This window comes from Lepus europaeus, chromosome 10, assembly GCF_033115175.1.
Source record: "Lepus europaeus isolate LE1 chromosome 10, mLepTim1.pri, whole genome shotgun sequence".
Lineage (NCBI taxonomy): Eukaryota > Metazoa > Chordata > Mammalia > Lagomorpha > Leporidae > Lepus > Lepus europaeus.
In genome coordinates, this window is record NC_084836.1 from 25,369,526 (window position 1) to 25,396,461 (window position 26,936).

Here is a 26,936-nt window from a genome sequence, read left to right on the forward strand (position 1 = left end):
TTAGGGCGCCGGATTCTATCCCGGTTGCTCCTCTTCCAGTCCAGCTCTCTGCTATGGCCCGGGAAGGCGGTGGAGGATGGCCTAAGTGCTTGGGCCCTGCACCCACATGGGAGACCAGGAGAAGCACCTGGCTCCTAGTTTCAGATCAGCGCAGCGCACCAGCCATAGCGGTCACTTGGAGGGGTGAACCAACGGAAATGGAAGATCTTTCTCTCTGCCTCTAACTCTGTCAAAAAAAAAAAAGTATTTGTAAAATTAACTGCAAAACAAGACAGTTTTAAAGAACACACCTTGATATGTCTTCCCATCTATTTCAACTTCATAGGATTCCATAACTTCTTGGATGGCCTCACCAACATCACACAGACGGACATCAATTCCAGCACACTAAAAAAACAGAAGAGTGTGTATCTTTTTTAAGTACAAAATTTTACAGTGACTTTAAGACAATACATGCACTGGCAGCCTTTGTCTCATGTAGATATTTGGGAACACTGGAGTCTACCAACAGTTGTGTAAACCCCTGGAGAAGCACCCGATGATGAAGTGCAGTAGCAGAAGCTGAATGGCAGGTACCTACTCCCAGAACAACTTGCACACAGATGGGAGGAGCCAGGATGGATAAAAAGGTATTTGTCCTAAATATCAAGGATCTCATTGTGATCCTTTCATTGCTGATTCTGGTAACAGAGGTACAGACAAAGCAGCATGTCCACCACAATGTTGTAAACCCTTACCTCTTAACCCCTTTGGCGTAAGAGACTTCCAAGGGATGTAAGGGCCTATGCACCCCAACTCCCTTCAGTGTTTTCCCATTTGGGAGGCAGACCTAGCAGACCAGGACATTCAGATGGGAGATATCTATCTCCTCCTCTCTCTTCACGCCCACCTCATCACTCTGCCTTTTGAATATTTTTCTTTTAGGATAAAGATTACAGGAGAAAATTATAAGCAAGTCTACAATAATAGCTGTATACTCTAGATGAAATTAGCAAATTCCTACAACCCTAAAACTAAAGTTTAAATAAATAACTAGTAAGGACACTGAATGAGTAATTAAATTTTCCCCAACAAAGAAAAATCCTAGACCCAGTGACTTCACTGGTGAATTCTATCATTTTTTTTTTTAAAGACTTATGACTGTGGGCCGGCGCCATGGCTTAACAGGCTAATCCTCCGCCTTGCGGCGCCAGCACACTGGGTTCTAGTCCCGGTTGGGGATTAGATAGAACCCGGATTCTATCCTGGTTGCCTCCCTTCCAGGTCAGCTCTCTGCTATGGCCCGGGAAGGCAGTGGAGGATGGCCCAAGTCCTTGGGCCCTGCACCTGCATGGAAGACGGGAGAAGCGCCTGACTCCTGGCTTCGGATCAGAGCGATATGCCGGCCACAGCGGCCATTGGAGGGTGAACCAATGGCAAAAAGGAAGACCTTTCTCTCTGTCTCTCTCTCACTATCCACTCTGCCTGTCAAAAAACAAAAACAAAAAAAGACTTATGACTGTAACAGGCAGGGCTGGACTAGACTGAAGCCAGGAGCTTCCTCCCAGTCTCCCACGTGAGTGGCAGGGGTTCAAATACTTGAGGAATTTTCCACTGCTTTTCCCAGGCCATTAGCAGGGAGCTGGAATGGAAGTGGAGCAGCCAGGAGTCCAACCGGCACCCATATGGGATGCCAGCGTTGCAGACAGTGGCTTTACCTACTACTCCACAACACCAGCCCCTCTATTAAACATTTAAAGAACTAGTATTGGCCAGCGCCGTGGCTCAGTAGGCTAATCCTCCGCCTTGCGGTGCCGGCACACCGGGTTCTAGTCCCAGTCGGGGCACCGATCCTGTCCCAGTTGCCCCTCTTCCAGGCCAGCTCTCTGCTGTGGCCAGGGAGTGCAGTGGAGGATGGCCCAAGTGCTTGGGCCCTGCACCTGCATGGGAGACCAGGAGAAGCACCTGGCTCCTGCCATCGGCTCAGCGCGGTGCGCCGGCCGCAGCGCACCTATCGCGGCGGCCATTGGAGAGTGAACCAACGGCAAAAAGGAAGACCTTTCTCTCTGTCTCCCTCTACTGTCCACTCTGCCTGTCCAAAAAAAAAAAAAGAACTAGTATCAATCCTTCTCAAACTCCCCCCCCCCCCCCAACAAAAAACAGGAGGGAATATTTCCCAACTAAATCTTCAATAAAGTATTAGCAAATGATTAAACAGGATAATGCAGGGGCCAGTTTCATGGCACAGAGGGTTAAGTCATGGTCTACATGCAGCACCGGCATCCGATATACGCTGCTCTACTTCCAATCTAACTCCCTGCTATTGCATACAACAATAACCTACAGTGACATCATACTCAGTGATGAGACTGAAAACTCTGCCTCTAAGATCAGGAGCAAAACAAGAATTAGCCCTACATCATTTTTTTAAAGATTTATTTATTTTTATTTGAAAGAGTTACAAGGAGAAAGGAGAGGCAGAGAGAGAGAGAGAGAGAGAAAGAGAAAGAGAGAGAGGTCTTCCATCCCCTGGATTACTCCCCAACTGGCCCAAATGGCCAGAGCTGCGCTGATCTGAAGCCAGGAGCTTCTTTTGGGTCTCCCATGTGGGTGCAGGAGCCCAAAGGCTTGGCCACCCCTATGCCATTTTTACTCAACACTGTACTGGAAGTTATAGCCAGAATAATTAGGCCAAAAAAACCCCACCACCCACATCCAAATTGAAATTGAAGAAGTAAAATGATGATGTGGCCGGTGCTGTGACACAGGTTAGGCCTCTGTCTGCCAGTTTGTGTTCCAGAGGCTCCACTTCCAATCCAGCTCCCTGCTAATAGCCTAGGAAGACTGCGGAAGATGGCCCAGGTGCTAGGGCCCCTGCATCCACAAGGGAGATCTGGAAGAAGCTCCTGGCTCCTGGATTCAGATGGGCTCAGCTCCAGCCAGTGCAGCCATTTGGAGTGTGAACCAGCAAATGGAAGACCTCTCTGTCTCTTCCTCTCTCTGCCTCTCAAATAAATAAATAAAATCTCTTAAAAAAAAAAAGTAAAATGGCAAAATGACCTCAGTTCATATATGATACAATCTTACATGCAGAAAGCCCTATACACAAAACACAAAAAGCCCCTTAGAAAAAATGAATTCAGCGAAGTACAAGACACAAAGTCACAAAACACAAAAAAGCCAGTTGGTACTTCTATATACCAACAATGAACAACAGGAAAAGGAAATTACAAAACTCCAATTACAACATGATCAAAAAGAATAAAATACTTAGGAAGTAACTTAACCAAGGATGTAAAAAACCTGTACAATGAAAGCTATAAAACACTGTTGAAATTTAAAAAGACAAAAATTAGAAACATATCCTATGACGATTGATTAGAAGGCTTAATATTGTTAAGATGTGGGGCCAGCACTGTGGCCTGCAGTGCCATCATCCCATATGGGCACCAGTTTGAGTCCTGGCTACTCCTCTTCCTATCCAGCTCTCAGCTGCGGCCTGGGAAAGCAGTGGAAGATGGCCCAAGTCCTTGGGGCTCTGCAGCCGTGTGGGAGACTCAGAAGAAGCTCCTGGTTCCTGGCTTCATATCTGCCCAGCTCCTGCCATTTGGGGAGTAGACAGTGGATGGAAGATTCACTCTCCCCCCCCCCCTCCTCTAACTGTGCCTTTCGAATAAATAATCTTTTTAAACAAAATTGTTAAGGTGTATAATCTGAACTGAACGACAGAAATCAATGCAATCCCCATCAAAATTCCAATGGCATTTTTGGAGGAATAGAAAAACCCATTCTAAAATTTGTATGAAATTCCAAGAGATCCTAAAGAACCAAAATAATCTTGGTTAAGAACAAAATGAAGGACTCACACTTCCTGATTTCAAAACTTACTACAAAGCTATTGCAATCAAAACAGTGTGATACTGGTATAAAAACAGACATAAAGACCGATGGATAGAAATCTCAGAAATAAACTCTCATATACTCACGTGTTAGTACAAACACAAACATAAGTATGATGATGTGGCTGCCAAGGGCTGGGGGAGAGGGAAATCAGGAGTTACTGCTTAATGGGTATAGTTCCAGTCTTACAAGATGAAGAGCGATGGAAAAGAATGGCAGTGATGGCTGCATAACACTATGAAGGACTTAACACCAGTGAACGATATACTTAAAAATGGCTAAGATGGTTAACTTTTATGGCTAAGATGGTTAACTTATGTAATCTGTATTTTCACTCACACACACACACACACACACAAGCAAAACTGGAGGAAGGGGGCTGGGTTATATCAGGGCTTAGCAGGAGAGAGGGATGAATCAGTGGAGCTACTTTTGAGGGTAATAATACCCTGAATGATACTATAATGATGGATATACAATAGCATATATTTTCAAATCCCACAAAACTCACAACACTAACAGTCAACCATTAACTATGGACTTGGAATGATTATGAACTATCAATGTTGGTTCAATAATGTTAACAGCATCCCATATTAGAGTACTAGTTTAAGTCCTAGCTACTCATCCCCCACATCACCCAATCCAGCTCCCTGTTAATGTGCCTGGGAGAGCAGCAGAAGATGGCCCAAGTCCTTGGGCCCCTGCACCCACATGGGAGACCCAGAAGCTCCTGGCTCCAGCCTGGACCACAGCTTACAGTTGTGGCCATCTGGGAGTAAACCAGCAGATGGAAGATCAATCTCTTAAAATCAATCTTTCAAAAATGTAAAAAAAAAAAAAAGATCTCTTGCTGTGGGATGTTGACAGTGGACAAGGTTGCACCTGTGTGGGAGCAGGGAGCATATGGGAGATTTCTGTACTTTCTGCCAATTTTGCTATGAACTTAAAACTGCTCTAGCAACTACAGTAAGTATTAAAACTAAAAGAACAACCACAAAAACAGCAGTTAATTTGAGAGGCAAAAATAGATGCAAACTCTATTGTAATAAATGTTAGTAAAATTAGAGGTGAAAAAAGTCTTTGATACACTTTATAAGACTCTAAAAACAACAAATTCTGTAATTCACCTTAATTACACACAGACCCTACACAGGCTTTAAGCACTTAAAATAGACTGGATAAAGTGGTGTCACCTTTCACATACCTTGATTCCAGTATTGGTGGCATCTTTTACTGCTTTCAATAATGTATCATATTTAGGATTAAAAGTGACAGTAAAAGCACAGTCGATAATTCTTCCTGAAAGACAAAATTTTTTTACTTATTAGCTAGTCAATGTATTTGCTTTACACCATTAACTTTGCTAGTTAACAGCAATCAGAATGATGGGCTCAAAGGAAGACTGAACTCTGAGTACCCCGAGATTATTCAGAATCAAAAAGACAAAAAAGAAAAAGGAAACTGTATTTCTATTTTCTAAGGTTTCGGAATAATTACAGGGTTAGTATACGTTACTCCAAAACAGAACCAATTCAGCACCCATCCAGACAAAAGCAAAAAAGGCTTGAAAACTAAGGAACAGCAGCGTACAGAAGACAAGCCCAGGGGCCCCGAATGTAATTCAGTAAAACCTTAGGTAAGTACTTAATCTAAGCTTGCTTTCTCGCCTATTAAGTGGGGTGACAAAATACTACCTGACTGGGTTTTGAGAATTTAGAAAAGCAAACTCTTGGATATATAGGTTGATAAAGGATATAAAGGTTGATACATGTTTGATGTCAGTTATCCACATAAATGACAAATAAAATGAATAAAGAAAATACAGGATTGTATTTGTTATGCCTGGATACAAAGGATTAAACCTCAGTTAACCAACAGTTTTCCAAGTCACTCAGTAGAATTTTAAATCTCAAAATCTGGGGCCAGGGGCCAGCACTGTGGCTGTCTGTGGGCACATCCCATGTGGGCACCAGTTCAAGTCCTAGCTGCGCTGGTCCACTTCTAATCCAGCTTCCTGCTAATGCACCACGGAAAGCAGCAAAACGGCCAAGTCTTTGGGCCCTTGAACCCATGTGGGTGACCCTGATTAAGTACCTGGCTCCTGGCTTTGCCCTGGGACAGCCCCAGCCACTGTAGCCATTTGGAAGTGAACCAGTAGATGTAAGATCTCTAACTCTGCCTTTCAAATAAAATATATAAATCTTTTTTTTTTTTTTTTTTTTTTGACAGGCAGAGTGGACAGGGAGAGGAGAGAGAGAGAGAGAGAGACAGAGACAGAGATAGGTCTTCCTTTTGCTGTTGGTTCACCCTCCAATGGCCGCCGCGGCTGGCGCGCTGCGGCCGGCGCATCGCGCTGATCCAAAGCCAGAAGCCAGGTGCTTCTTCTGGTCTCCCATGGGGTGCAGGGCCCAAGCACTTGGGCCATCCTCCACTGCACTCCCTGGCCACAGCAGAGAGCTGGCCTGGAAGAGGCGCAACCGGGACAGAATCCGGCGCCCTGACAGGGACTAGAACCCGGTGTGCCGGCGCCGCAGGTGGAGGATTAGCCTAGTGAGGCGCAGCGCCAGCAAATAGCTCCTGGCTCCTGACTTCAGCACAGTCGTGTCCTGGCTGTTGTGGCCATCTGGGGACTGCACCAGCAAATGAAAGATCTCTCTCTTTCCTCCTTTCTCTGTAATTATGCCTTTCAAATAAACAAATCTTAGGGGGAGGGAGGAAAACCTCAAAATCTGCCTCAACATAGTTCTACTGAAAAGTGAGGAGGCTAGAACAAAATTAGAGAGTTCAGTATTTATAACTCCATCCAACAGAGAAAAACTGGAATTTTTTGTGCAGGAGATAGGAATGATTTCCAAGAACTCACCACTAATATGTGTTCCAAAGTCTATCTTACAGATGTCATCATACTGTAATACTGTTGTGTCACCAGCATTGGGAGTATAATGGGCAGCACAGTTATTGAGAGAACACCCAGTAGGAAATGCCAGGCCTGCATTTAATCCATTTTCTTTTATTAGCTTGCGTGAGCAGTCTTCCAACTTTTCACTAAAATAAACAAATAAAAAGGGAATTCATTTACATTGGCATTCTCACAGATACTCGATAGCTCATCAAGATCAGAAAGTTCACTAACATGCTTAAACTGCTTTTGGGGAGTGATATGAGCACAATCTGGATGTAAACAAGTAATTGTTCTCTGATGCTATAAAAACAGCTCATCCTTACAGGACAAGAAATTAATTCTACTAGAAGCCTAGAGGAAACAATCTTACTTTAGCTTACGAGGAAATGAAGAGTCTCAACTAAGAGCAACCTAAATGTTGATTTTACTTGCTCATCTCACGCATTTTTAAAATTGCATCAGAAAATCAAGTTGTCTTTTATACTAAGCATTTCTCAAGGGGAAAAACTACAGAAATAATTACTGTTATTGGTTTGTTCACTGCATTATATTTTGTGTCTGGATATTTACTCCAAGAATTTTTATTTCTTAACATGAATTGTTAAATAGCAAAATGACAAATTTCCAGACAGAAAAAATCGATAATAAGTGCATGTGCCCAAAGCAGGGTGGCTGAGGTAGAACTGTATGCACCTCTTATGATTTCCTCGTTACACATATTCTTAGAAGATACTTCTGGAACCTTTACTTCAAGTTTTACTGGCAAAGTGGTAATGGAAATCAAATATTAACAAATGGAGAGGAAGTGCTACAAAATGTTTTAAAGCATGTTCTTACAAAACTGTATTCCTTTTACCAGATTTCTATCATTGTCATTCCAGGCTTGATCCAGCTCATGACATATTTTCTAACTTGACGATGTGCTTCTGCAGCTTCTCGAAAATCATTCCAAATTTCTTCACTAGCCTGATCTAAAGCTTTCTTTTCTTCGCTTGTAGTTCTCCAAGCAGCTGTTCGCCTTTAGAATAGGCACAGCACAGCATTAGTCACTTAAAAACCAGCAGAACAAGTAAAAAGCTGAAAATATACTGAGTAATACAAGACATTTTGGATTTATGTCAACAAAATTTCAGAATACAAAGACACACCTGCAAGCAACTCAATCAAACCTTTTTTAAGCCTCTTAGAGGGAAAAAAAAATATCAATTCTCAAATGAGATTTCATTCATACTCATAGGGGGACAAATATCCTGCCAATACAAATGACAAGGAAACATCCAAAAATGTCAGCAAAGAACCCTAGAAGGCAAGGTGCTGCTGATGGGAATCATCCTCTCACCCTGAGGTAATATATGCTTGTGAGATATTAAAGGAACACAACGAAAGTTAGCATTTAATTTTACCAATGGCTTCAGTACAGCTGTCCCCCTGTATCTGTAGGGGATTGGTTCCAGGTTCCCCCCAGATACAAAAATTCTCAGATGTCCATGTCCCTCATATAAAATTTCATGGTAGCATTTGCATATAACTTATATAAACACTCCCATGTAATTCAAATCATCTCTAGACTACTCACAATACCTAATACAATGTAAACAGTTGTCATACTGCTCTGTTTAGGGAAGAATAACAAGGAAAAACAGTCCACACTCGTGGAATTGACTAATTTTTACTATCTTTGATCAGCAGTTGGTTGAATCGGGAATACAGAACCCACAGCCACAGAGGGCCCACTGTGCTAATCCAAAGACCTGACCTGAATATCTACATATAATTTCCTCAAAACATCCATTATGTGCTTGTGCAGGATTTTTCTCACTGTATATAAAGAGGTCTTCAAAAAGTTCATGGAAACCATATGCTATCTTTCAGTTCCATTTTTCCATAAACTTCTGAAGCCACCTCCCATATTAGAGGTAATCATCCATTTAAAGATATGCTCACATGTATCAAAATTGCCAGGGATAACAGATTTTTATATCCAACTTCTGGGAATTGAGATTCATTGACTTCCTTTAAGCAGTGTATTTTCAAAAACATGAAAATCTCAGGGCAGTGGGCTAAGCAACTTCCTGCAATGTTAGCATCCCATGATATACCAGTTACACTCCTGGCTGCTCTGCTTCTGACCCAGCCTCCTTCTAATATTCCTAGGATAGCAGCAGCAGATGTCCCAAGTCCCTTGGGCCCCTGTCACCTATGTGGGAGACCTGGATGGAGTTCTAGTCTCCTGGCTTCAGCCATTGCAGTCTTTTGAGGAGTGAATCAGCATATGAAAGATCCCTATCTCTATTCCCCACCTTTCAAATAAATAAATAAATTTAACAATATTAAACAGAATCAAAATCTTTGAAAAAACTTTTTGTTCCAACTTTCATACATTCTCAATGTAGAATACAAAGTTCGCTATTCAGTGACTACTGTGGTACAAAAAATAGTGTATAAAAGCAACGCTTTTGGGGCTGACACTGCGGCATGGCAGGTTAAGCCGCATTCTGCAATGCCAGCATCCCACAGAAGCGTCAGTTTGAGTCCCTATTCCATTTCTGATCCAGCTACCTGCTAATGGCCTGGGAAAACAGATGTTCCAAGTCTTTGGGACCCCACACTCATGTGGGAAACCTGGATGGAGTTCCAGGCTCCTGGCTTTACTGCAGCCATTTGGGGACTGAACCAATGGATGGAAGATCTATTTCTCTTCTCTGTCTGAATCTCTTTCAAATAATTTTTTTAAAAAGACACTGTATTTTTTAAAAAGTGATGCTTTCAAGAAATTATTCCTATTTGCCTCTAAGCCAGTGGTCACCAAAGTACAGGCTACAGGCAAGCCCAGCCAGATGCTTACTTTGTAAATAAAATTTTGCTGCAACATGATTGTGCCCTTTCCTTTATCTACTCTCTAACTTCTTTCATGCTCCATCAGCAAAGTTAATAATACTCAAGGCCTAAAATATTTGACATCAGGCCCTTTACAGAAAAAGTTTATTCAACTCTGCTTTAAGCTACAAGCCCCAAAATTAATCTCCTAAAATGCTTTGAGTTTTTAGATCACTGTCAGGTTTAACATGATTATTTCCTACTGTCCAATCTAGGTAATGAGTTTATCACATCATTCATTCTACCAGCATTGCTAATAAAAGTAAAGTGGAAATGAACTGTATATCCAGTAAGGGAGGAGTAAATGATTAAACAGTACACATACAGATATGAATTGTTCAGCCATTTGAAATATTCCAAGTTTCTTTACTGACTTAAGTAAATTCTGAGTGATTATAAAGTTGTTTTACAGTATGGTTCTATCTTGAAAAGCATTCCCAGGTATTTATAACACATATTTAGCTTTATTTATTTAAAAGGCACAGAGAAAGACATGTCTGAGACATGTCTTCCATCTGCTGGTTTACTCCCCAAGTGTCCACAACACCCAGGCTGTGCAAGGCCAAAGCCAGGAGCAAGGAAGTCAGGGTCTTCATGTGAGTGGCAGGGAGACATGGACTTGAGTCATCTCCTGCTTATCTCCCAAAGTATGCAAGATCAGGAAGCTAGATGGAAGTGAAACTGGTTCTCAAGGACTCTCATTTGGAATACAGGAACACCAAGCTGCAACTCGACCACTGATATAAACCACAGAGTCACTTGGAGAAAGAAACGTTAATTGTAAGAAGTGGTTTTTATTGACTTGGAGAATAAAGGAGAAACGGCACATTTCCTTCTTTTCACTTAATCTTATCTCCTAATGGATATACTACTTCTAAACAAGTTAACTGCCCTCCCAAAATTGCCTACTGAATTTAGAAGTAGGTAACAAGGATTTCAAAATGATTCTTCATTCTACTCACAAGCCCTGGCTGTTGCTGCCACCTGGAGAGTAAATCAGCAGATGAAGGACACCTCTGTGTCTCTCCCTTTCTCTGTAACTCTTTCAAATAAATAATCTTAATTTTAAAAAAAAAACCTGGTTTCATAAAGTTTTAATGATGCCAGAAATGTGAAAAAAAATGCCAATTTTTTTAAAAAGAGACAACAAATCATTGCAGTAAAAGCTGATTCAGACAAGGATGACCAAGGGTACACTACCTGTGAGGAGGTGCTCCTTTACATATTATCATAGCCACTTCCCACAAATCACTAATTACAAGAAAAAAGCATGACACACTTAAGAAATTGGATAATACCTTACTCAGGTGATAAAAAATTAACATCACCAATAACGAGTAAAGTGATATCAGACACTCATATATTACACTATGAAAAGGATACCTTATCTACATATCTAGAATTCTAGCCAAAAATGTACTTATTCTCAAATTGTTCAGAAAAAAAGCATGCATACAGATTAACCAATTTTCATTTTGGCTTCCCTCTGCAAAGGAGATAATGAAAAGCTATTTGTTTATGATAAATAATTTTTACAAGTGTAATACTCCATTGAACAGATTATCAAATAGTAGCAACACAGGAAACATGTATCAAAGGTATGTGTATTATTCCTGAAACTTATCTGTAAGTATGCAATTATTTCAAAATATATTTTTCAAAGGCACTCAACCTGGTACTTTTTACAGTTCTCTGAAAATTAATTCAATTTTCAATACAAGTCTACTATAAAAAACTATGAAGGCAAAACACAAACTATTATCAATTCTATACTAAATATGCAAGAATACTGATTAAAATGTATTTGCAAACATTCCAAACAGGTCATATGAATTTAAAAAATATTTCCTGAAGAATAAAAAACCACACTTTCTTTGTATTTCTCTAGGATGGCATCAAAATTTTAATATTTAAGAAAAGTTTGGAGTCCAGCGCTGTGGCTCAGCAGGTTAACCCCCTGGCCTGAAGCACGGGCATCCCATATGGGCGCCGGTTCGAGACCTGGCTGCTACACTTCCCATCCAGCTCTCTGCTATGGTCTGGGAAAGCAATAGAAGATGACCCAAGTCCTTGGGCCCCTGCACCTGCGTGAGAGACCTGGAAGAAGCTCCTGGCTCCTGGCTTCAGATCGGCACAGCTCCGGCCGTTGCGGCCATCTGGAGAGTGAACCATCATATAGAACTTCACTCTCTCTCTGCCTCTCCTCTCTCTATGTAACTCTGACTTTGAAATAAAATAAAATAAATCTAAAAAAAAAAAAAAAAAAGAAAGAAAGAAAGAAAAGTTGGGGCCAACGCTGTGGCACAGCGGGTTAAAGCCATGGCTTGAAGCGCCAGCATCCCTTATGGTTGCCAGTTCTAGTCCCAGCTGCTCCTCTTCCGAACCAGCTCTCTGCTATGGCCTGTGAAAGCAGAAGATGGCCCAAGTCCTTGGGACCCTGCACCCATGCGGGAGACCCAAAAGAAGCTCCTGGCTCCTGGCTTCAGATCAGCACAGCTCCAGCCATTGCACCCATCTGGGGAGTGAACCAGCAGATGGAAGACCTCTCTCTCTGTCTCTACCTCTCTCTGTAACTCTTTCAAATAAATAAAATAAATCTTTAAAAAAAAAAAAAAAAAAAGTATTGCCCTGGAAAGTCTAACATGTAAATAATACCTTTTTTTTAAGCTTTCCAACTACATTTAACTTGGAACAGAAGCTAACAGTATGAAATCTTTACTTAGTATATACTAAGTTGATCTTCTGTATCTAAAGATAATTAAAAATGAATCTTAATGAAGAATGGGACACGAGAAGGAGTAGCAGATGGGATGGTCTGAGGATGGAAGGGAAGGGTGGTTATGGGGGAAGAACCACTATAATCCAAAAGTTGTACTTTCAAAATTTATATTTATTAAATAAAAGTTTTCTTAAAAAAAAAAAGAAAGAAAGCAGCAGCAGCTACCAGTAAGAAAAAAAGTAGTTTTGGGGATCTACAAATATCTCAGGTATTTTTTTTTTTCAAATATAAAATCTTACTTCAAGTTTTCCACAATATTCACAGTTAAAAAAATTAAATGTTAACAAGTATAGGAAAATCAAGGGTTTTGCTCTCCATTCTAGCATTAAGTACATGGAAATGGAAATGGAAGTACTTCATTCGTATCAATGATAAAAAACCTGAAGACATCTAAGAGTAAATTTAACAAGAAAGGGATAGGATTCTACTTGGGAAAAAAAAAATTTTTTTTTTGAACAACTGAAAAGAAACATACAATGACATTTGATAAAACAGCATGATAAAACTGTTGATTTTCAGAAATTAATATATAAATATGTGATCCTGATGAGAATTTTAACAAGGGCATTTCTGTATGTGTATCTATGTGTGTCTTATCAATATAAAGTATCAGATATCAGACCAAATAAAGTATAAACATAGACTTACACAAACAGATCAATGAAACAGAATAACCCAGAAATTCCATTACATGAGAATACAGGACAAAAGCAGTCACTGAATTTAGACTTAATATTAAAATTGCTAGCCAAATCAAAGAAAATTAATCTTCTAATCTTGCACAAAAAACTTCAGATTAAAGACATAACAAACACGAAATGAGAATTCAAGAAAATTACACTCACAGGAGCCCAGAAGTATAAAATATGGACATATACTACATTTAAAACTTCTAGAAGAACAAAAGGTAACATAAACAAGGCCATCAATCAAAAGACACTCAAAATCACTAACAGTCTAAGAACTGTAAACTAAAACATTAACATATTCTTTGATTTAGTAATCTCACTTCTGAAAAACAACCAAATAATCAGCAAACAAAATACACATCCACCTTACCTTATCTACCTACTTAGAGGGGTTTATTTAGAACAGATTACAGTGGTAAAAAATACTGAGTACAAAGTGAGTATCCGTCATTTAACAGAATGGAGGATTAAGTATGGTACATTCATACTACAGCACATTATCAAAGTAACAGAGTTATTGTAATTGACTTGGAAGGACTTCCATGATAGTACTAAATGAGAAAAGCAAAGTAGAGGGAAAAGTGTGTCTATAATTCCGTTTGTGTAAAACAAACAATGACCCTAACACTCCCTTATGTAAACAGACAGATGTATACATGGGTATAGAAAAATATGGACAGCTACCTGCTAGGTGGTAAAATAAACATGGGTCTGGAAGGAAGGGAAAGAAGAGGGAACAAGCAAAAAAAATTAAAATATTATATTTGAAAACAAATGTGATCACTTCCTATGTACAAGAATTTATGTAAGTTATGTAAAATTACATATTCTGTGACTCTTTAAAAGTAGATCCTGTAAGTCACAGGTATCACTGAATTCAAATTCAAGGAAAGATGCCTATGCCATCAAATTCAATTTTTACAGACTTAGTCTCTGATAATATTCCTAACTGGAAACAAGGGACCAGGTAAAAACATAACATTATTTTTCTATGCTTAAAGAAAAACAAAGGTGTCAATAGGCCATCACAAAAATGTTACAGCAGAAACTATCTTAACCAACTACTGCAACCACCAGATTCATCAATTCCTTCTATAAAAGACATTGACTTCCATGTTAGTATGGTACTTGGAATATCTGTGACTGACAGGCTATTATTCCGAGTAACAACAGGAGCTAACTTACTTAACATTCACTTACAAAAGTGCTTTATACATTATTACTCCTAACAGCAATTCTACAAAATGCCCATTTAAAGATAAGGAAATGAAAAGCACAGAAGACAATGATAAATTACTTGCCCAAAGTAGAATACTAGTAAGTTAGAAATGGGATTCAAATGCAGATAGATTGGTCCCCAATTCCATGCTCTCAGTCCAAATTCCACTAAGCTTCTGCTGACCCGCCTAAACGTGTAATTATAGAACACTTCTAAGAATCAGGTGAAGGGTCAGCGCTGTAGCACAGTAAGTTAAAGGCTGGGCCTGCAGCGCTGGCACTCCATATGGGTGCCAGTTCTAGTCCCAGCTGCTCCACTTCGAATCCAGCTCCTTGCTAAGGAACCTGGGAAAGCAGTGGAGGACTGCCCATGTGCTTGGATCCCTGCACCCATGTGGGAGACCCAGACAAAGTTCCTGGCTCCTGGCTTCAGATTGGCCCAGCCCTGGTTGTTGTAGCCATTTGGGGAGTGAACCAGCAAATGGAAGACCTACCTCTCTCTACCTCCCTCTGTAACTCTTTCAAACAAAACAAAGAAACAAAAAAAGGATCAGCTAAATTTTTTCCAAACCTATTTAAGTCATCTGAACTTATTACTGTAATTATGTAACTCAACAATATGTTACAAAGAATTGCTTTATGGTGAAGTGTTAAGCTGCCACTTGGGAAGCCAACATTCCATATGGGAGCATCTAAATTCTTGTTAGCTCTACTCTCTATTCAGCTTCCTGCTGATATGCATTGTGGGAAGCAGCAGGTGATGATCCAAATACTGAAGTCCCTGCCACCACTATGGGAGACCCAGATTGCATTCCAGCTCCTGATTTCAGTATAGCATATCTCTGTTGTGGGCATTTAGGGGAAGAACCAGCAGATGGGAGATCTCTAGTGATAGCTCTCTCACTCTGACTTTCAAATAAATACAATAAATAAAAAACTAAAAGAACTGTTTTTATAAAAACTGACTACTCTGCAAAGTCACGAAAAAGGGAAGTCATCAGCCCCTGCACTGTGGCATGGTGGGTTAAGCTGCCACCTGTGATGCTGGCCTCCCATGTGGGCACTAGTCCCAGCTGCTCCACTTACAATCCAGCTCCCTGCTAATGTGCCTGGGAAAACAGTGGAAGACGGCCCAGGTATTTGGGATCCTGCACCCTTGTGGGAGACATGGATGGAGTTCCAGACCCTGGCTTCGGCCTGGCCCAGCCCTGGACTTGTGGCCACTTGGGGAGTGAACAAGTTAAAGGAACACATTTTTCTCTCCCACCACTCCACCCTGTAACTCTGCCTTTCAAATAAATAAATTAAAAAAAAAAAAAAAAAAAAAAAGCAAGACATCTGGTGTTGGACTGGCTTAGCTCTGGCCGTTGCAACCATTTGAGTGAACCAATGGATAAAAGACCTTTCTCTGTCTCTGCCTGTCTGTAATTCTACCTCTCAAATAAATAAGATATTAAAAAAAAAAAAAAAAGGCAAGACACCAACAAATACTTATTTACATTGAATTTGATAGAATTGTAAATGGTTTCAGGGAATAAACTGTAATAACGTAGGCATCAACTCCTCAGTCGCTCAACTCTCACCAAGTCACAAAAACCCAGAAAGGAAAGCATACTTATAATGCACCAGGAATACAGTTTACAGGGGGTAAAAGAGTGGAAGCCCATGAAATCCATGTTCCAAGTACTGAAAAGTAAAAAATTTAGGTTAACCTTTATTGACAAGGATTTTTGTATTTTTTTCAAGCACCACTGTAATATTTTAAACTCATCAACCAGCTATGGGTCTCAATCATTTTGGCTAAGATTTTTCTAAGCCATTTTCTACCACATTTTCTTCCCAACAAATTCACGAGCTTTTATTAAAGTAGTAGATCAAAGTTTAAGAAAAATCAAATCTGCTTAACTGTTAAGCTACAACTGTCAAAAGTCAACTTGGAAACTAATTCATGATCCTTACCCATCTTGTGTGGGTGGATATTCGCATTCTTGTCCTTTTGGAAACACACCATTAGGATACTGGTCACATATTGGAATTGAGGGAGGGTCTGTTTGAACTTTTGCTGTGAGATATAAATAGACAGAGCATTAACTTCTGTAATTAAAAATAAAATTAAGCTGCTATCAGTTTTCTCAGTTGCTAATGGTTGTTACATGTCCTGATTTTTAAGGAACTTTCTCGTTTTGACCTTTCAGTTAAAAACATAAGAAACGTCAGTCACTATGCTTACAATTTCCTGATTTACTGCTGCTTGGGAAAACAAGTCTTAACTCCTTAGGATTCCATTATGTATTCAAACAAACAATGTAAGCTTGGCAGAAATGTTTTTGTCTTCATTCACTAGAGATGGAATGGCTACTATAAATCAGTAGCTATTACAAATCAGTAATAAGAAAATAAAGTCTTACTAAAAAATGTCCACTGTGCATTAACAAAATAATGCAAAAAACTAGCTCTTATGTGAAGATCTGCTTTTAGTAATAAATATTGTATTAAACAAATGCCAAGAAGTTGCATATTAACTTAACATATTAGTACCTTAAACAACTTCAAACCTATTCATCAAGTTAAGAGTAACATAGAACACTAACATCCTCTCTTCTTCTTCTTCTTCTTCTTTTTCTTTCCAGTTGCTCCATCTCCATCGCCATCACCATCTCCATCTAAGAAAGACAATTTCAAATGCATATTCATTTAAATATCATAAGCAGAGGGACAGACCTAGCACAAGAAAACATGCACATAAGCAAACACACATTTACACACAATACCTTTTAAACAGCATGCAGCAACGTTCATTCAATATTTTTTTTTAAGGATTTATTTGAAAGGCAGAGTTACAGAGAGTCAGAGAGATCTTCCATCTGCTGGCTCATTCCCCAAACAGCCACAACGGTCAGGGCTGGGCCAGGCCAAAGCCAGGAGCCAGGAGTTTCATTTGGGTCTCCCACATGGAGGCAGGGGCCCAAGCACTTGTGCCATCGTCTGCTGCTTCTCCCAGGCCATCAGCAGAAAGCTGGATTGAAGAAGAGCAGCCAAGACATGAACAAGTGCCCATATGGGATGTAGGTGTTGCAGGCTATGGCTTAACCCAATAAGCCACAATGCCAGCCTCACTAAATAGTACTATAAAATAATGTTGTATATTGCTAGCTTTAAGTATCAGGTTTGACTTGGATAATCAAAAACACTAGGCAAGTTTTACTTTGAATTACTCTGATCAAAAAAATTGCTGAGACGTTTAACAGGTCAGTGCTGTGGTACAGCAGGTAAAGCTGCTGCCTGTGATTCCAGCCTTCTATCTGCATACCAGTTAGAATCCCAACTGCTCTACTTCTGATCCAGCTTCCTGTTAATGTGCCTGGAAAATGTGCAGCAGAAAATGGACCAAGCACTTGGGCCCCTGCCACCCATGTGGAAGACCCAGTTGGAATTTCAGGTACCTAGCTTCAGCCTGGCCCCATCCTGGGGCTATTGCAGTCATGTGGGGGGAAGTGAACCAGCAATGAAAAGATCTCTGTCTCTCCTTCTGTCTTTCAAAAAAATAAATTTTTAAAAATATTTTATTTATTTGAAAGAATTACAGAAACAGAGATCTTCCATTTGTTGGTTCATTCCCGAAATGGCCATAACAGCCAGGGCTGGGCCAGGTCAAAGTCAAGAGCCAGGAGCCTCATCTGGGTCTCCCACATGGGTGCAGGAAACCAAGTAATCTGGTCATCTGCTTTCCTTGGTGCATTAGTAAAGAGCTGGATCAGAAGTGGAGCAGCCAAGACTCGAACCGGCACCCATATGGCATGTTGGTGCTGTAGGTGGTAATTTAACCCTCCATACTACTGTGCCAGCCCCAAAATAAATTATTAAAAAAAAAAAAAGTTCCTTTTTAGAAAACTAGTGTCCATTTATATCAATAATGCCTCTCCAGCGCTGTGGCATAGGGGTAAAGCCGCCACCTGCAGTGCCAGCATCCTATATGGGAACTGGTTTGAGGCCCAGCTGCTCCACTTCCAATCAAGCTCTCTGCTGTGGCCTGGGATAGTAGAAGATGGCTCAAGTCCTTGGGGCCCCCTGCACCGGCGTAGGAGACCCGGAAGAAGCTCCTGGCTCCTGCCTTCAGATTGGTGCAGCTCTGGCCATTTTAGCCAACTGGGGAGTGAACCAGCGGATGGAAGACCTGTCTGTCTTTGTCTCTCTCTCTCTCTCTCTGCCTCTCCTTCTCTGTGTAACTCTGACTTTCAAATAAATAAATAAATCTTAAAAAAAAAATAATGCCCCTGTGATGTCATCTAATACAATACAACTTAAGTTTATATATGCTTTTCAGTTAAACACCTGTATTTCATGACCTCACGTAATCCTCAAAGCAATGCTATGAGCTAATGAGGAATGTTTAAGGTCTTTGCCCAACATAATCCCAACTGGAAAATGGTCACCTGATTCCTAATCCAGTAAAGCAAGTCTGGAGTCTCATACTTTAAATGTCTTTCCATCTACAGTTGTTGTCAAAGAAATTTTTTTTCCTGGGTCAAACTGTATCCAAGTCAGTAGGCATACCAGTAAATACTTTTATAAGGCTCAAAGTTCTGAGACACTTGCAAAAATCCGATGCCCAGCACTGACACTGTGACGCAGTGCGTTATGCCACCACCTGTGATGCTGGCATCCCGTGAGCCTTGCTTCGACTCCTGGCTGCTCCACTTCTGATCCAGCTCCCTACTGTGGGAGAACAGAGAAAGACAGCTCATAGGCCGGCGCCATGGCTCAACAGGCTAATCCTCCGCCTTGTGGCGCCGGCACACCGGGTTCTAGTCCCGGTCGGGGCGCCGGATTCTGTCCCGGTTGCCTCTCTTCCAGGCTAGCTTTCTGCTATGGCCCGGGAGTGCAGTGGAGGATGGCCCAGGTCCTTGGGCCCTGCACCCCATGGGAGACCAGGAGAAGCACCTGGCTCCTGCCTTCAGAATAGCGCAGCGCACTGGCTGTAGTGCGCTGGCCGCGGCGGCCATTGGAGGGTGAACCAACGGCAAAGGAAGACCTTTCTCTCTGTCTCTCTCTCTCCACTCTGCCTGTCAAAAATAAATTAAAAAAAAAAAAAAAAAGATAGCTCATGGTGCTTGGGCTCCTGCATCCACATGGGAGACCTAGATGGATTTCCTGGCTCCTGGCTTGGCCCAGCTCAGGCCATTGCAGCCACTTGGGGGAGTGAACCTGTAGGTGGAAGATAACTGATCTGTTTCTCTCATAAATAAGTCTTAAAAGAAAAAGGAAACAAAAAACACACAATTCTGATGCCCAGAAATTGATGGTAACAACTACATTGGAAAATAGTTGGGGAGAATATCCAAAACAGGTATGAATTTGTGAGTTTTTGTAATAGTCTTCTAGGAAGTCTATGCTCATACTCTATAACTTTGAGAAAAGGTTAAGGACAAGATGATACAGTAATCTAAAACATTTTAAATAAAGGTATAAAAATGGAACTAAATGTCTGAATTTCTAAAAAATGCTGCTCTATAAATGAAAGCCACCACTTGAAGCACCCAAATCTACACAATAACACTGCTTATTGTTTCAGAATAAGGACAGATAGGATGTTGTACCAGACAAAAGTGGAGGATCCAATGTGCTTACCACCTAAGTATTCTTTTAAACCTTCTTCCTAATAGCCGTAACCCACTGATAATTTTAGATACTGAAATCCACACCTATAAAACAATGTCAAATGACTTCAATTTTCTTATTAAAGTATGCTCTTTTAACTCCTGGATCAATAAAAAGGTGCCATGAAAGAAATCTTACTGCTCTACCTACAATATTCTTTGTTACCACACATAATTGCAATCGTTAGTCTACACTGACCCCTACTCATCTGTGGGTTCCTAAAGGATTAGATATTGTTTCGTAAATTAATTGTACTAGCAAGAATGTGGTAAATCTATTCAACACATTATTTAGTTGATTTTATCTTATATGTATTTAACCTTTCTCTATTAAAAAAAAAATTATTCTTGGGGCCGGTGCCGTGGCTCACTTGGTTAATCCTCCGCCTGTGGCACTGGAATCCCATATGGGCGCCGGGTTCTAGTTCCAGTTGCTCCTCTTCCAGTCCAGCTCTCTGCTGTGGCCCAGGAAGGCAGTGGAGGATGGCCCAAGTGATTGGGCCCCTGCACCCACATGGGAGACCAGGAAGAAGCACCTGACTCCTAACTTCAGATCGGCATAGCTCTGGCTGTTGTGGCCATTTGGGGGGGGGTGAACCAACGGAAAGAAGACCTTTCTGTCTCTCTCTCTCTCACTGTCTACCTTTATCTGTCAAATAAGTTAAAAAGAAATGGTAAAATGTTAAAAAATTATTCTTATGTAAAAGGCAGAATGATAGAGAGAGGGAGAGACAGAGAGAATGAGATCTTCCATCTGCTGGTTCACTCCCATAATGGTTGAAACAGCCAGGGCTGGGCAAGGCTGAAGCTAGGAGCCTGGAACGCCATTCAGGTCTTCCACACAGGTAGCAGGGACCCAAGTACTTGGGCCATCTTCCACTGTTTCAGAGCACAGAAGCAGGGAGCTGGATCAGAAGCAGAGCAGCCGGGACTCCAACCAGTGATCCAATATGAGATGCCAGGAGGCTTAACCATTTGTGCTACAGTACCACCCCTCGTCTTTCTCTTAAATAACAAAGAGGAGCAGCAGTTTAATAAAGAGACAGGTAACATTATCTAAGGCTTATACAGGTGGAACAATGTGACAAATTTTGACTTACAAATTTGCATTTTCTTATGTTTAATCATTAAATTAACAGCTACTTACTAAGAAGGATACAACGGAAATATAAATATTGCTAAGTTAATCATTACTGCTTTGTAAGTCAAAAAAACCTAACAAAAAATTGAGGCAGGTGTTTGGCCAAGAGATTGGGTGGCACACCCATATCAGAACGCCTGGCTTGAGTTCCAGCTCCTTTGCTTCTGATCCAGGTTCCTGCTAATGCTCACCATGAGAGGCAGCAGGTAATGACAGCCTAAGTTCTTGGGTTCCTGTGCCCACGTGAGGATACTGAGTTCTAGGATCATGTCTCTGGCCTGCCTCAGACCTGCCTGTTGTAAACATTTGGGGAGCAGATTAGAATACGGAAGATCTGTCTGACTGCCTTTAAATAAAAAAAAAACTTAAAAAAAGAAAAATAATTTTTTTGGAAAACACAACTTTCAGTGTCCCTCATGTGTCATATAATCTAAATCACATATTCTACCTTACAATATTAACAATAACTTTTTTTAAAAAGATGTATTTATTAATTTGAAAGAGTTAGAGAGAGAGAGAGAGAGAGAGAGAGAGGTCTTCCATCCAATGGTTCACTCCCCAATTGGCTGCAACGGCCCGAGCTGCGCCGATCCAAAGCCAGGAGCTTCTTCCGGGTCTCCCATGCAGGTGCAGGGGCCCAAGGACTTGGGCCATCTTCCACTGCTTTCCTGGGCCATAGCAGAGAGCTGGATCAGAATTGGAGCAGCCAGGACCTGAACTGGCACCCATGGATGCTGGCGCTTCGGGCCAGGGCGTTAACCTGCTGAGCCACAGCACTGGCCCCAATAATAAACTTCTTTGTTCCATTAAATGTCTGTGTTCTTAAGTGCCAGGTAATTGGGGCTGGCACTGTGGCACAGCGGGTTACCTGCAGTGCAAGCATCTCATAAGGGGGCCACTGGCCGCTGGACTTTAGATCTAACTCCCTGATAATGCAGTGAAAGACGGCCCAATTCCTTGGGCCCTGCCCCCAACATGGGAGACCCAAAAGAAGCTCCTGCCTTCCTTATTGGCCCAGCTCTGCCGGTTGCAGGCATTTGAGGGAGATGGAAGACATCTCTTCTCTCTGTCCATCCTCCTCCCCACCCCGTAACTCTGCCTTTCAAATAAATAAATAAATCTTAAAAAAAAAAATAATATACTTACAATATAACTAGTAATCCCACTCCAATACACTTAATTCAGCAGAAATGAAAACATGTCTAGATAAAGTTCTGCATGAAAATTTTGCTAGTAATTTTATACCTAATAGAGAAAACTATAAATAACCAAAATATACTTCCACTGGTTAGTGGATAGACAAATTTTTTATTCACCAATAAAAAATACATGTACTATGAATACAGATGCAACAAGTGGATGCCTGTCAAAACTATGATGCTTAGGAAAACAAATAAAAAAAACCTTTGCATACTGAATAATTCCACTTACGGGTTATTCCAGAAAAGGTAAAACTTTGGGACCGAAAACAAATCAGTGGTTGTCACAGGCGGTGTACAGAGTAACAGAAATGACTACAAAGGGATCAAAATATTGTTTAACAGTGTTTACACAATTGCAGATATTTGTTGAAACTCACCAACTACAAATTTAAAAAGGGTAAATAGAATACATCAAAAAGTTCAAAGCAAAACAGAATTAAAAGGTGCTTTTGATGCAAAAAAATTTGAAATTCATGCATAGCTTCCTCATAACACATTATTCATGAAGTTTTTGAATACCTTTTTTTTTTGACAGGCAGAGTGGATAGTGAGAGAGAGAGACAGAGAGAAAGGTCTTCCTTTTTGCCGTTGGTTCACCCTCCAATGGCTGCTGCGGCCGGCGCATTATGCTGATCCGAAGCCAAGAGCCAGGTGCTTCTCCTTGTCTCCCATGTGGGTGCAGGGCCCAAGGACTTGGGCCATCCTCCACTGCCTTCCCGGGCCACAGCAGAGAGCTGGCCTGGAAGAGGGGCAACCGGGACTAGAACCCGGTGTGCCGGCACCGCAAGGCGGAGGATTAGCCTGTTAAGCCACGGCGCCAGCCTTGAATACCTTTTGTATGAATGGATTTTAAAAATTTTTGCACCAAAACAAACCTATCTTTTAATTTAACTTTCCAGATTTTTTCAAGCACCCTCATATTACTTTTGGCAAATCATGTTAGTGAACGTGACTTAAAATTTATTGAATAATAATTTGATCCCATACATCACTTTTTCCTCATTGATACACCTAGTTTCAAATTAAACACATCTAAAATTAACCTCAATACCTTCTTCTCTGCCTGCAAATCCCCTTCCCCAAACTCTAGCTAGCTCTCTCCCGCAGCTTCACTATACTATTTCAATCAACAGCACCAACAATCTCTTACCCAAGTTCGAACCACTGGAGTCTACTAATGCCTCGCCTTTCTGCTCCCAGATTGAAAATCTCTATTTTTCTACTGGACCCTTCCTTTCTCTTTATTATCACATGCTTGGGCTATTACCAATGACCTCCAAAATGATCACTCTGCCTTTTCTGTATATGTCCCCTGCTCTACAAAGCCTAAAATATTTTTCATAGCATTTTTAAAAATGCTCACAGATTTCCTTGATGAATCATTTTATACCCTGCAATACCTTCTCAGCATTGTACCTACTCAAAATGGTCTCTTCCATGTGGTTTTACCCAAGTCCCATCCCTCCTAATGGACGTTCCTGAGGATTCAGTGCACAGCTCCACCTCCAAATCTCAATAAATCTCATTGCGGTACCAGAACACTTCTCACTGGTATGTTTTGTCTCTCCACCAGAACAAGTTTTCTTTTAGGAAAATAATTCTGGAATACCAGCTTCCATCCCTCAAAGACCTCTCAGTCACAGATAAGCAGCACTGCTTGATTTCACCAAAATGAATTAGGGAAATGAAGAGCTGCCAACTGGAGAAAATGGTCAATATTCCTAAAATCTTTACACTTTGAAGATTTTCAATGTGAGAAGCAAAACAATTTCACTTTCATGGTCAAGAGATTCATACAACCTTATAGAGGGGCACGGAGTAAAGCCTACTTCAAGATCGGCACTGTGATGTTCGCCATACAGTAGGCCTATAGCAACCTCAGGTTACCTTGAATTTACAAATGTCTTTCTTTTTTTTTTTTTTTTTTTTGAAAAAACTACCATTGGATTACTAATTATAGCATTAAATAGCAATGTACAGCACATTAAAGACAGAGATCCTACATAATTTTTTTTTCAAATTAATTAATATTCTATGCCATTTCCATTTTAACACCAGGTTGTTTTTTTTTTCATTTCCAATTCTCTTTATATACAGAAGATCACTTCAGTATATAATTAGTAAAGACCTCATCAGTTTGTGCCCACACAGAAACGCAAAGTATAAAAATACTGTTTCAGTACTAGTTATAGCATCACTTCGCTTTAGACGACACATTAGGGACAGATCCCACATGGGGTGTAAGTACACAGTGACTCCTGTTGCTGATTTAACAATTTGACACTCCTGTTCATGGCGTCAATAATCTCCCTAGGCTCTTGTCATGAGTTGCCAGGGCTATGGAAGCCTTTAGAGTTCGCTGACTTTGATCTTATTCCGATAGGGTCATAGTCAAAGTGGAAGTTCTCTCCTCCCTTCGGAGAAGGGTACCTCCTTCTTTGATGGCCCCGTTCTTTCCACTGGGATCTCACTCACAGAGATCATTCATTTAGGTCTTTTTTTTTTTCCATGATATCTTGGCTTTCCATGCCTGCTATACTCTCATAGGCTCTTCAGCCAGATCTGAATGCCTTGAGGGCTGATTCTGAGGCCAGAGTGTTGTTTAGGACATCTGCCATCCTATGAGTCTGCTGTGTATCCCACTTCCCATGTTGGATCTTTCTCTCCCTTTTTGATTCTATCAGTTAGTATTAGCAGATACTTGTCTTGATAACGATTATCAATGTATATGCACCTAATTACAGGGCACCAGCTTATTTAAAAGACTTGTTAAGGGACTTAAAGGGAGACTTAGACCCCAATACAATAGTACTGGGGGACTTCAATACTCCACTCTCAGAGACAGATCAACAGGACAGAAGATCAACAAGGAGACAGCAGATTTAAATGACACTATAGCCCAAATGGATCTAACAGATATCTACAGAACATTTCATCCTACATCTAAGGACTTTACATTCTTCTCAGCAGTACATGGAACCCTCTCTAGGATTGACCACATACTAGGCCATAAAGCAAGTCTCAGCAAATTCAAAAGAATTAGAATCATACCATGCAGCTTCTCAGACCACAAAGGAATGAAATTGGAAATTGGCAACTCAGGAATCCCTAGAGCACATGCAAACACATGGAGATTGAACAACATGCTCCTGAATGAACAATGGGTCATAGAAGAAATTAAAAGAGAAATCAAAAATTTTCTGGAAGTAAATGAGGATAACAGCACAACATACCAAAACCTATGGGATACAACAAAAGCAGTGTTAAGAGGAAAGTTTATATCAATAGGTGCCTACATCAAGAAATTGGAAAGGCACCAAATAGATGAGCTTTCAAGTCATCTCAAGGATCTAGAAAATCTGCAGCAAACCAAACCCAAACCCAGTAGGAGAAGAGAAATAATTAAAATCAGAGAAGAAATCAACAGGATCGAATCCAAAAAAACATTACAAAAAATCAGCCAAACGAGGAGCTGGTTTTTTGAAAAAATAAACAAAATTGACACCCCATTGGCCCAACTAACTAAAAAAAGAAGAGAAAAGACCCAAATCAATAGGATCAGAGATGAAATGGGAAACGTAACAACAGACGCCACAGAAATAAAAAGAATCATTAGAAATTACTACAAGGACTTGTATGCCAGCAAACAGGGAAATCTATCAGAAATGGACAGATTCTTGGACACATACAACCTCCCTAAATTGAGCCAGGAAGACATAGAAAACCTAAACAGACCAATAACTGACACAGAAATTGAAACAGTAATAAAGGCCCTCCCAACAAAGAAAAGCCCAGGGCCAGATGGATTCACTGCTGAGTTCTACCAGACATTTAGAGAAGAACTAACTCCAATTCTTCTCAAACTATTCAGAGCAATCGAAAAAGAGGGAATCCTCCCAAATTCTTTCTATGAAGCCACCATCACCTTAATTCCTAAGCCAGAAAGAGATGCAACATTGAAAGAGAATTAGACCAATATCCCTGATGAACATAGATGCAAAAATCCTCAATAAAATTCTGGCCAATAGAATGCAACAACACATCAGAAAGATCGTCCACCCAGACCAAGTGGGATTTATCCCCGGTATGCAGGGATGGTTCAACATTCGCAAAACAATCAACGTAATACACTACATTAACAGACTGCAGAAGAAAAACCATATGATTCTCTCAATAGACGCAGAGAAAGCATTTGATAAAATACAACACCCTTTCATGATGAAAACTCTAAGCAAACTGGGTATGGAAGGAACATTCCTTAATACAATCAAAGCAATATATGAAAAACCCATGGCCAACATCCTATTGAATGGGGAAAAGTTGGAAGCATTTCCACTGAAATCTGGTACCAGACAGGGATGCCCTCTCTCACCACTGCTATTCAATATAGTTCTGGAAGTTTTGGCCAGAGCTATTAGGCAAGAAAAAGAAATTAAAGGGATACAAATCGGGAAGGACGAACTCAAACTATCCCTCTTTGCAGATGATATGATTCTTTATTTAGGGGACCCAAAGAACTCTACTAAGAGACTACTGGAACTCATCGGAGAGTTTGGCAAAGTAGCAGGATATAAAATCAATGCACAAAA

General features: G+C 40.7%; 1 protein-coding gene across 1 annotated transcript in view; it reads right to left on the reverse strand.

The window, feature by feature from the left end:
- Positions 1–26,936, reverse strand: part of METAP2 (methionyl aminopeptidase 2) — a 38,254-nt gene that overhangs the window by 5,272 nt on the left and 6,046 nt on the right. Inside the window, exons 3-8 of the mRNA XM_062203103.1 lie at positions 16,939–17,010; positions 16,307–16,409; positions 7,641–7,802; positions 6,746–6,927; positions 5,087–5,181; positions 291–387 (exon numbers count right to left, since the gene is read on the reverse strand). Of these exons, the coding sequence (XP_062059087.1) occupies positions 291–387; positions 5,087–5,181; positions 6,746–6,927; positions 7,641–7,802; positions 16,307–16,409; positions 16,939–17,010 (711 nt within the window). The remainder of the gene's footprint in view (positions 1–290; positions 388–5,086; positions 5,182–6,745; positions 6,928–7,640; positions 7,803–16,306; positions 16,410–16,938; positions 17,011–26,936) is intronic.